This window comes from Nestor notabilis, unplaced genomic scaffold (assembly GCF_000696875.1).
Source record: "Nestor notabilis isolate BGI_N333 unplaced genomic scaffold, ASM69687v1 scaffold362, whole genome shotgun sequence".
NCBI lineage: Eukaryota > Metazoa > Chordata > Aves > Psittaciformes > Psittacidae > Nestor > Nestor notabilis.
The window spans coordinates 20,479-32,748 of record NW_009919421.1 but is presented as its reverse complement, the minus strand read 5'-3'; the positions used below and the strand labels follow the sequence as shown (position 1 = coordinate 32,748).

The 12,270-nt window shown below is 38.0% G+C and overlaps 1 protein-coding gene across 1 annotated transcript in view; it reads right to left on the bottom strand.

Moving 5' to 3' along the window:
• Window positions 1-12,270, bottom strand: part of UBR2 (ubiquitin protein ligase E3 component n-recognin 2) — a 52,146-nt gene that overhangs the window by 24,142 nt on the left and 15,734 nt on the right. The window contains exons 9-18 of the mRNA XM_010010210.1: window positions 10,635-10,723; window positions 9,866-9,964; window positions 6,921-7,084; window positions 6,724-6,823; window positions 5,548-5,676; window positions 4,596-4,779; window positions 3,569-3,630; window positions 2,682-2,792; window positions 784-849; window positions 150-272 (exon numbers count right to left, since the gene is read on the bottom strand). Of these exons, the coding sequence (XP_010008512.1) occupies window positions 150-272; window positions 784-849; window positions 2,682-2,792; window positions 3,569-3,630; window positions 4,596-4,779; window positions 5,548-5,676; window positions 6,724-6,823; window positions 6,921-7,084; window positions 9,866-9,964; window positions 10,635-10,723 (1,127 nt within the window). The remainder of the gene's footprint in view (window positions 1-149; window positions 273-783; window positions 850-2,681; window positions 2,793-3,568; window positions 3,631-4,595; window positions 4,780-5,547; window positions 5,677-6,723; window positions 6,824-6,920; window positions 7,085-9,865; window positions 9,965-10,634; window positions 10,724-12,270) is intronic.

Genomic DNA, 12,270 nt, shown 5'->3' with positions numbered 1-12,270 from the left:
TTCAGCAGGTAAAAGTATTTATGCATATTTCAAACTGGTAAAACAAAACTAAAATAGGACAGGTTTTGGTTTTTTAATCAAGAAATTGCACAGCCTTGGTACAACACCACAAAGTTGCACATTTTCTCTTGCAGTAGAACATAAGATACCTTGTTAGTATTTTCCGTGCTAAATCTTTTGCCGTAGTCTGGAGTACTAAATATCTGATAAAGCTCAAAGCGACTCAGCATGATCATCAAGAAGTGATTTGGATCCATCATAGACACTCCTGTCTATTAAAGAAAAAAATGATTAGAAACAGAAGATACTACAACAGGGTGTTGTTATAGCATGTTTGTGTATTTGCATACCATGTTCACAGTATATTCTTTATGACATCCACTCCTCTCTCTATCCTGGGCATGAAGATTTAGTTACTTAAGTTTACTCTCTTTGGACTCTAATATAACAAGTGGGAGCATGTTTGACAAAAAGGATCCTATGCTCTATCAATAGTTTCTGATGTCCTTTTAAGTGTAAAATACTCAGGGATATTCCTTCTATCTCAAAGACTCTAAATAAAGCCTGATGAAAGGCACTTGGCTAGTGGAGTTTGTCTCTACAATCCTGTTCCTGCTGGGTCAACATAATATCACTTAGTATATAGTACATAAAGAGTTTAAACAAATCCCACAAATAATGACTATTTTTCCTTGTCATTAAATGGTTCTGATGGAGCTAAAACCAAATGCACACGTATCCTGAAAATATCTGATCAAAGTGCAAACTGGTACATGTGGTTACCTGAAGCATGACTATGTCCTTGTCAAACATCTCCCTCCTGCACTTCACATTATGATAGTAATAAATCTGAAAGAAAAAACCAAAACCACAATCATTAACAAACTGATTTAATCAAAATTTGTTTTCAGTCTGGAAAAATGGACTTTGTTCTATGGTATTATAGCAAACAGAAGATGAATCTGTGGTTTGAAAAAAAATTACACAAGTATTTGTATGCAAAAAGCATTTTAATATAGCACAAACCAAGCATAGTTGCTGGCTGGGATATGTTGATCTAATGTCTAGATTGCATACACTTAGAAGAAAAATCTTGTGGAATTCTTTGGGCTTCATTTTAGTCTATCTATTTGTTTAGCAATGAACGGTTTGAACTTCACAGGAGTAAAAGCCCTTGCAGTTGGAGAAATGTTCTTTCTTTGCTCTATGAATTGCTCTTTAATTGTTTGAGATATAATCTTTCAAGAATTGCCAGATTCAGCCAAGTGTTCATATTGTGATAGAACCATTCTTAACCCAAAGCGTTTTGCAAGTGAACTCAACATGTGCCACACCAAGCAGTGGCAACACCACAACCATGGCACTAAAATGTGGGAAAGGTTGAGTCTACAAGGAAAAATAAAGAGGTTTCCACCTGGAACTGGCAACAATCTTCAGCATGCTGAACCTTCTACTAGAGACACATTATTTCTCACCAGAATTACATGGAAGAGAGCTAGGCATGTCTTGCCTCTCTTCCCCACACTAATCATCTACACATACAGATGCCTATTCCTATCTTCTGGAAAAACACCCAAAAGGAACTGGCTGAACACGAGCTCTCCATAGCCAAAGGAAAGAGAAGGGACTTCCAGACTGTGGGAGTTGTATTACCTAAACTAAACAAGGCTCTAGACTTCAAGATGCTGACAAGCAGGGGAAATGAACACAGAGCATCATTTCTCCAACAAAAGCTACACTGAAATTTCGGATTTGATGTATGTCTACATGTATGGGCAGTGCTCTAACTGTACATAACTAGATGTCCTTTCACTTTAATATTAACAATAAAGGACATCACCTTATTAGGTATCCTTTAGGTTAAGAGGCAGAAGTGGCAGAATATATTTGAGAAGTACAGTCTCCTAGTACACATGCATTGCAATTACGTAGTGAAGATGAGGACTTGTGGGAGGGAAAGAAGTTTCTTGCAAATAAATCAAGTTAACACCTCACAGAATCAAATCCTATTTTTGTTTTAATCTGTGTCTCGCTAAGAAAATCACTTTAGACGATCACCCTGGTGGGTGGCACTGACACTACAGTACCCATTTTATAGCTGTTATGCTTGAAACACCTAAGACCTAATTTGTACAAACACAGAGAACATAAGTTTAGTGATGGATGGAGCTAGTCTCTAGCAGTACGAAAGAAATATGAGAGGTAAAAGCCAAGAAACACTCAGTTCTGTGCTGGTTCTAATGCTTCTGTGTGGTCCTTGGATTCCAATTACTTTATAAACATAAATAGTAATAATCTTAGTGGTGTATATTTTTATATTTGATACACTTTCATGTGACTGTGGTGAATGCATTACTGAAGATGCACAGATCAGTTCTGCACTTCATGCTGCTGTTGGACAGCATACAGTAAAAAGGCAGTAACTGCCTTATACTAAGACTTCTTTACACACAGAGCACCGAGTTCACTGAGCACTGTTGCAGCCCTGAAACAAAAAGTAACTTCTGACTAAGAAATCAAAGGCCAGTTTAAAATCACCAATATTCAAATGATGTGAATGCAGGTAGAAATGCCTCCCTTGCATTGCCTTCCAGACAATTTACATGAGTGAAGTTTGGGCCCGAAATTATCCTGAGGGAGTTATCAGAAAACAGTGATTTCTACAGCTACTATGTACTTACCTGATTAACAAGAGAGAAGCCATTTCTCCTCCACATCCCTGCATGCACTTGAGCACAAAGGACTAGGCATCGTAGGGGATGTTCTATTAGCATAGGTGGGCTAAGTTCACTCTGCATTAAGAAAATGCAGTATTTTGATATACACAGAGAAAATAAAAGAAAATGGGAAGGAGAAGGATATTTGTGAGCATTACAATAGTTGGGCAATACAAAAGAGAAGCAAATCACACACACGCATTACAAAAGTTTGATGAGCCTATTCAGAATCTATCCATGTTAATCAACCTTATATTCTGTCTTTGCTCCACAGAAGTACTCCACAAGGGCTTTAGTTCATTCTTAAAGACAGGTTTCACATTTTAAAACGTGAACATAATCAATTTAATAACAATGTCATTTGCTTTCTCTCATTCAAAGGTTAAGTACTTCTTCTTTCAAAAGACACTGAGATTTCTTCTCCCAGTTATGTTTTCTCTTTTAATTTATCTTATTCTTTTTTAACTTCCCCTTAAAGAAACAGCATATGAATAAGAACATGCAGGAAGCAAGACACAGCTGGGGAAGAGAATGAGAACCTAGGCCGAGGAGAAGGAATCGGATCCTGACAGGAGTTTCTACTACCAAGAGAAGGTAATGCACGAAGGACAAAATATAAACCTTAAATATAAGTCTTAAATTATTTAGGGAAGCAATACCAATTGCTTATGCTCAAGTCATTAATACCTATGTATTAATCTTTTAAGAGGTAATTTTATTTATTAAAAAGAGTCTCTCTGAATAGAAGTCATAGAAAAAAGGTCCTTTGTTTTAATATCCTACACTTACATGACCAATTCCACATTCAGCATTAATTATATTTAATGAATATGCTACATTTAATTACATACCAGGGGTAGCAGCTCTGGAAACTTATATGCCACTTCAGTTTTACTCAGCAAAACATGCAAGCCTACATAAATAGATGAAACAAAACCATACATCATATTACACACAGTATTCTATATCATTTGAATAGGGCAGCAAAGGTCATCTCATTTACTGGTGAACCATTTTCTGCACACAGCTACAAGTAAGGCTGCAGATTTATCACCCTGGAGCTATGCAACTATTTCCTGAAGAGACATATGGCAAAGCATACATTTGAAGAGAATTTCACTTTCCCCACTGTATCTGTATATGACCTGAAGTACAAGTGAGATTTTTGCCTCTCTCTTGACTCTGCCATGTCCCCTCAGCGACAGCCAAGAGCCCTTGGTCTCTATCAGGACAACTATCAGAACCAATACTTCATCCTTTCTATCAGTCCTTAGAGGTTTATAGAATACCTCAAGAAACAGAATGAGGCCCCTACAAAATACATATGGGTTTTCTGGTTTGCTTTGTTTAAAAGCTACAAGGGTTTTGCTTAAAGATTCAAGCATTCAAAGTTACTGCATAATATTTTACCTAAGAATCACCCTTTTTACTTTATTACCTATGAATTTATTTTTATTGTATGACTGATTCTATAAGCTCAAATTCATCACCTTTTTTTCAACACAACTGCAGAACAAGATAAACACGACATAAAGAGCACAGCTTAATTTTCTGGTGATGCATCTGTCCCATGTATCTGTTCTCTAACATCTGTTTTTGCATTTCTCTTGTATCACTCAAGTGGAAAAAAGCAGCAGTAACTGCCCACAACACACCCCACTGACAAATCCAGAGGCATGAGACAATCTCCCCCAGGCCTGAAGCAATTACTTCTCCAAAATCTGGGAACCTTTTGCCTAGAGGCTATCAAACAGCTAGAAAATGGCCAAAACACATCCTGTTCAGTCTTTAAACAACTGCTGTGTGGTTCCTTATGGTCACACAAAACCAAATCACATACATACAACATTTCCTGAAACATTTTAAACCAGTTCATACCTGCAAGTAAACGAGAAACTGGGAGATGAATGCTAACTTTTTCCTGAGAAACACAGTATCTGATGGTCTCCACTGAATGTCCACACATACTGAGAACAATAGGCTGTTCTCCATCAGTAAAACCACTATGACACTGCATCAACACATTCAGGCATTTCTTGTAAGCTTCAATTAACACTTTTTCCTAAAAGAAATATTGCAGTTTATAGAGATTAGGAAAAAACAACCAGAGCTCTGCAAAACAATACAGCCAATGTGAAAAAGTCTGATGAGTTTGGGGGTTTTGCCTTTATTAACAGTCCTGTAAAATTAAGATAAGGAATCTAACAAAAAAAGCTGAATTAAGGGGGAATAGATTGCAAAACTCATACCAGTATGTCTGATTACAAAAACACCCACTGTTTTTTGGGGTTCTTTTTGTAACTGATATTATGGGAACTTTCTGAGCAATGATCATGCCAGGCTAGTAAAAGCTACACATTAACTAACAGTGACAGATTAAAGCCAACTTGAATGTTTAAATATTCTAGGATCACTTGTTCCACAGCCATATTTTACCATGCTGAAATTCTGTACTTCTAAAACTTGAAATAGTTATGGAGTAAAAACATGATTCATAACAAGGCAGTGTTTCATGTGTCAAGGGCCCACACCCCTCTTCCCTCTTCTCTGAAAATTATAACCAGATAGTGTTGTGATGATCACAACTTTCAGATGTGTGACAGAACTCTCTCTATAGTGTCTTTAAAAGGCTTAACCACCTACTTATGAATTGGTCAGTTCAAGCCATAAGAGATATGTTTAAATACAGAAAAGATTTGCACTTGCTCAGAGAAGCTGATCTTGGCTTATGGTGTAGGTATGTGTTTAGTTCAAGTGTTAAACATACTCATGTTTGGGGGGTTTTCCCCTTCACATAACCACATGGAAAAAGAATTCACAAGGAACTTACATCTAATGCACACCAGTCCTGCATCATTGAAATAACAAGTGTTAATTTCATCTGCAATGTAAATGCTGCTTCCCATTCTGGTTCCATTTCTATGTGCTGTCCTACTTGACGAGTTATCGGATCCATCCCCTAAGAACAAAAAGAATTACCCATTTCAACAATGTATCACTGAAATATGCTGACAGCATTAGTGTAAGTGTGAGACAGTAGTTACTTGTCCTTACAAACATATTGTTGCTACAACAGGAAAAAAGAATCTTGGGACCATCTGAAAAAGGAATTACACACATTGAAAGAATAACGAGAAAATGAGTCAGGAATTGGGGGAGAAGAATACTGGGACAAGAAAGGTTTTGGATTTGAACTCTATTATTAACACCTGAAGAGATTTTGGTATTATGAGCAGTACAACAGTGTTTGTATACACATATAATCTTAAATGTGTTTTCTTTAATATATTTTCTAGGGATGTACTATTAAATGCAGTGAAGTAGTGAATAAATACTAGTGCTGTAGTACCTAATCAGTTCTTGGCATAAAAAGAAATAAAACCAGAATGATCTGAGGATTACAACATATTCAGACTAAGCTAGGTATTGAGAAAAGCATACTACTGAAGTACTGAAAAATGGGATTGATTTTCACTTATACCTTAGTGACCATAAAGCCAATTTGCCCTCGTAAAAGTTGCACTGCTTTTAAAATACTCCTCTTAAGGTAACATAGCATGTGAAAATGCTGAGGCATGGAGGTATAAAACACAGTGAAGAGATCTATTTGTATGTCAGGAATTACACATTCTTCAGTACACAAAGCAACTCTGCTAACACTTAAGTAGTAACTGGAGCTCTCAGTGTGAGGGAGAACAGTTGGTTAAGATGGACCAGATTTCACTCACACAATTAACTGTGTCTTGTCTGCCCTTAAAACTGCACAATAAGCCCAAAATGCCATTTTTCTTTTTGAACTGCTCTTCCTTTTTATTGCCCTCTGCAACAAACTACACTGAAAAGAGTTAGGTGAGATGTTATGTTTCAGGAGAACATGACAGCTCCAAAACTTACACTGCACTGGTCATAAAAGTGAGAGTACATTAAGTTCCTTCCACCTTTATATCATGATAGCTATCTTCCTGCTTTAGTTTTGCAAGATTCTGGAATTGACAGATTTACATACCTGCATACACTTGAGTAATTCTAAGAAGGCATCAAAACCCTCCAGGAACTTTTGCCTCAAGTCATCTGACCACTCGGTTGGCTTACTTATCAACACATACCTGGGTACATTAGAAGAGATGCAAGTGTTAATTTTGGTTTTCTTCTTAAGTCCTCAATTGATCAAATCAGCACATAGTTAATATGTAAGACACTTACTTGAGATCCAGAATAAGGCTCTGAACACGCCTGAATTTGAAAGCCTGCAGAGCAGTGTAACGTTCAAACTGAAACCTGCCTTGGATGTCACGGTGCCTTAAGTGGTCCATAAAGGTTTTGATGATAGTGGTCATGAGATTTTCTTCTGTTATTAACATTCGAGCCTATGCCAAAGTACATTGAAATTTGCTGTAATTAACAGACACAGCTAACGAGAGTGTCACACTGCAGCATGAAGCTTATCAAATACAGGAATTTTTATCCAAAATAGTTACATCAAGAATTAAACCAGAACACACTGAAAGCCAATATTCCAAACATTCATAAAAGGAAAGTGTCATCTAGCCACAAATTATCATAATCCAGATCTCTCTCTTCAGATCCCTTCTGTACAGAAGTTTGACTGTGGTTAGTCTCCTGCTAACCTATATAATTATGACACAAGGCATATGTTATTATGTGCCTTATAATTAACTTGTACCTCCCTTTAAGTATATGCTGTCTTCTCTCATATAATTGAAGTATAAGCCCTTTAGGGGAGTGACAGTTCTGTTTACAAACCACCAAGCCCTGTGGAGCATCTTCCAAAGTGCTAAGGAACTGTATAGTGCAATTTCCACATGGAAATTACATCAAATGACTTAGAATTCCCTCCAAAGGCTACTGCATATATCCATGTTGTAGGAAACAAATCAACAGGCATCACAAAGTCTGACGATCATCTTCCACAATCTCATCCAAGCCAACCTGACAACAGAGTAGGGGGCACTAAGAAGTTACTGCCATCTCCTACTTGTGAGCTCTTCCAGAACTCCCCCATACTCTTGCAGTTCTTGGATCTCAGGAGGATTTTATTACGTGGCTGGTAGAATCACGACTGGCCACTCTGATCAACCTCAATGATGCTGTGGTTATTGACTGGAGCGTCTGGGTTCTACAGTTGGTAATGATACATCAAAATACAGCTTCTAAAATGCTGCTGGGGGGGTGGGTGGGATAAAATCTAATGGCTAACATTTTCCCACCCAAAAATCACCACCCGTACAGCCACCCATCCTCCCTCAAGCCAAAAAACCTCAGTTACTTGAGAGCTCAAACACTTAAATTACTGAGATCAGATTGAAAATGTTCCTAGGGGTATGGGGGTGGGTTTACATTCTTCAACTCATTCATTAAGAATGAATATACATAAATATCTAAAATATTTATAAATACATAAAAATAATTCAAGTGGTAGGAGCTTATCATAATTATTTTCATGTCATGAGTCTATTCTATCCTCCAGAACAGTCAAAACCAAATTTGCTTTCCTTTTTTTGCATGTTTTTGAAACAGAAAACATGTAAAGGGACATTGCAGTTATTCTCCTCTAAGGAAACTCCTTTTTAAAAAGCAACGTATCAATACATGTATTTCACCACCCATCTGCCAAAGAAAAAAATAATACCATAACTATTTGAGTAACAGGTGGCAGAGTAAGTCTGAATATGGGCAACATTCTACTGGCAGCATCAAAATTAGAAGAGGTAACACAATATTGCCCTGACCCATGGAAACAAAATCTTGATGTCCTGTTGAATTCCCATGAATAACATCCACCCGTAGGAAACTTTAAATCAGCTTTGCTCAGGATCACAAGGGCCATGCTGCTATTGAATTGGAGAGCTCAATTAAGCTGAGTAAATTTGGAAGGGTTCAGAAGCATTCCTCTTTTAAACAATTCTGGCTATGAAATCAGACTTTTATTTTCAGACCAGCTCCAAAGACTCATTTGTTCAGTTTGTAATACAAGCAAAGACAGACTTATTGGAGACTGGAGCAAATAAAGACATTTCCCAAACAAGGAGAAGCTGGTGAAAGACCAGCAGAGTTAGTGAGCTGGGTGAAGTAACAGTGCCTGAAGCACTGTAAGAGAAAGTAACCAGAAACCTGAAAGAAGGCATCATCCAAGTCTAGAAGTGCCACAGGAAGTAGGAAATACCATGAGACAACTGTTACTTGCACTTGTGTTGATTGGTAAGTTAACGTAAAGTGGATCATGTATAAAACTATCCCAGAATGGTATGCTCTGACACCACGATATGCAAATCATAATGTAGACTTCTACTAGCAGTAACTGTGGCTTAGTATGACAAGGAATTTACATGTTTGAGTGTGTCTAAATAAACATCTAAGTACCTTCCTGGAAAAAGGTAAAAGAAAAACATAAAACCCCAAATACCCAGCCCGCTCTCGGAACTTAAGAGTCAGACTTTGCCATGTTGAACAATTTAACTTCTAAACCCATAGCAATGTACGTAAACAGTCTGACTGCTAGGCAGCAGCAGTGCCTTGAATTTCATAGAATCACAAACTGGGCTGGGCTGGAAAGGACCTTAAGATCATCCAGTTCCAACCCCCTGCCATGGGCAGGGACACCCTCCACTAGAGCAGGTTGCTTCAAGCCCCTGTGTCCAACCTGCCCTTGAACACTGCCAGGGATGGGGCAGCCACAGCTTCTCTGGGCACCCTGTGCCAGCGCCTCAGCACCCTCACAGGGAAGAGCTTCTGCCTTAGCTCTAACCTGAACTTCCCCTGGTTCAGTTTGAACCCATCACCCCTTGTCCTATCGCTCCAGTCCCTGATGAAGAGTCCCTCTATGACTATTATCCAATTATTATTCCACATATTACTATTTCCAAAGTAACATTACAGAAATCTGCAGTCTTGGTTCAAGAACCTCGAGTGGCTTTCAACAAAGAAAGATTTCCTTTTTGGTCTTTCAGTACTTACAAGAGAAGGCACTGTGAATATCTGTATCGAGAGGTCAGCAATTGAGAACTCTCTGTCGTGGTCATCTTTCATAAAATCACTCTGCAATCGCTCATAGTTCTATTAAGAAGGAGGCAAAAAAAGGCAAGGAGTGCCAACTATCAGTTTTTAAAAGAAAGACAGGCACTACTCACCAGAGTAGGTACAGTGAAGAGTTGGACAGACAGAGCAGCCACCGATACTGCCCGTTCGTGATCATCCTCCATATAATCTCTCTGCAACTGCCGGTAATTCTAAACAACAAGGGGAAATTCACCTCTAATCCACACTGACCTGAGTTTTTAATTTAAATGTCTGCTCTGGGAAACTTTAATGCCATGATAAAGGGAAGAGTAGCTCTTAGGGATTATTATATATGTATTTTGTACAAAGAACATGACAACTTAATCTGCTCACACATGAGACCTGCTCACTCTCATTTTCACACTAAATGCTAATGCTTTGCTTTCTGCTCAAAAAGTGGTTTGTCACTCAGCAGAGTGAGCAGAAACTTGCAGTGCTGATTTAAAGCATTTCAAATACTCATTGCTGCAAAAATACTAATCAGCATAACTGAGTTTCAGCAATATTTCTGAGTAGTGCTCTAACAGCTTACACAATGAGAAGCGATTAGCTCTTAAGAAGCAATAGCCTGCATAGTTGATGGTGAAGACAAAAACATCTCAACTGCTTTAGTTCTGGAGAGCCTGGAAAGCCCATTTTCTTCCCAGGAGATGAGATGCCATTATAACTAATGTTTTGAAGACAGAAATAAGGTAGTCAGCATTACATTTCAACTTCTCATTTCAAAATAAAGGGAAAAAAGTTTGGGTAACAATTCATTTGAAGCACTGTATGCTAACTAAACTCTCTTCACTACACAGCTTAAGCATTTTATTGGCTCTTTTTGAGAAAGATACTTACTCTTGCAAAGCGGATAGCAAAAAGTTTCTTGTATTTCAAATCCATAAGCAGACTGCTCATGAACAACTGGTGATACACATTTCTTGCTCCTGTTAAGAAAAATGAATGAAATATTGCACATCACTATTTTCTGTTGACATATTACGGAAACATTTTGAAAAGCAAAGATTTTACAGCATGAGGTAAGAAAAATCTTACAGGATGAGGTATAAGTGTGCTTTTTAGAGCAGAAACTCTTTGATTAAGTATATCAGGTGGTAGCAAAGGATGAAGAATACATAAACCAAAATCCGTCAAGCAACATTTTTTATAAGACCGGCAAAAGATAACACTGAGCTGTTCAATGGGAACATAAGCCTTCAAATATAAGGCAAGTGAGACAAACAAGAACAGAACTCTATTCCTCCTAAGGATAAACAGAGGATTTGGATGGCCCAAGCTAAAAAAGGAGCATGTTATTATAAGATGTCCTGGGAACTGCAATAAATTGTGCTAGCTGTGAACAACCTGCAAAAGAATCAGCTTAGCTAGCTCTGAATTTCTAGTCTGTCTGAGCAGCATCAATACAAACAAGAACTGACTTATGTAGCTTAGAAATACATGCACACATGTACCATTTCTTTCTGTAGGTCACTTTTAAGTCAAAAGCCATTACACTATTTCCTTTATGTAGAGTAACTAGAAACAACATGAAAAAGTAGAGAAATACTGATTTTGAAATACAAATGCAAATTACTCCTTGCTTACATAAAAGACATGATCCTAACAAAACCTTTATTAAAAACACTGCAATGGTCAACGGAAGTAGTTCTCTCTCAGATCACCAAATTTGTGGTGAAAAACCCCAATTAAACTCCCCAAAGCCTGAGCGCAGAAATTCATTCACCCAAGACAAGTCCATTTTCCACCTTACTTCTTTTCTTGCTGCTCCAAGAAGTTCCCAAGACAGACCACAAAAAGATGTTACTACTCTGTAGGAGGATATCTGTACCTCAGAACTGAAGAACAACAAGATACTAGGGGGAGGGTACAAATCTTCAAAATACTGGATTCATGTTTAAATAAGGAAAGGACTTGTATATTGCACCATTCTCTGCCTTCTCTTTGTTACACCTGGCTTTATATGCCCTTTCAGGATATCAAATGAGACCCAGAATCCACAAGGGAAAAGAAATCAACTACCTCCTCCACTTCCTCTAAATTACAACTTTCTAGCCAATACCATTGTATCACCAGACTTTAAATTTTTAAGGGCTCTAAAATAACAGAACAGAAATAATTTGCACTGAATGTTCTCAAAACACTCAAGAATACCTCATGAACACAAACCCAAGTCAAAGCAGAAAACTTCTGCCCAATGCCTTCAAGAGAGGCATTTTGGTCAGTTATGATATAGCTGCTGAGTTCCTATCAAGCAGGGAAACCCAAATCATAGAATCACAGAATGATTTGGGTTGGAAAGGACCTTATGATCATCTAGTTCCAACCCCCTGCCACGGGCAGGGACACCACTATATTGTTTACTCATTTTGCTTTAATTATCGCTGTCATCTGTATTTCTTCCCCAGAGGGTGCTCAGGCATTGGAACAGGCTGCCCAGGGCAGGGCTGGAGTCACCGTCCCTGCAAGTGTTCAC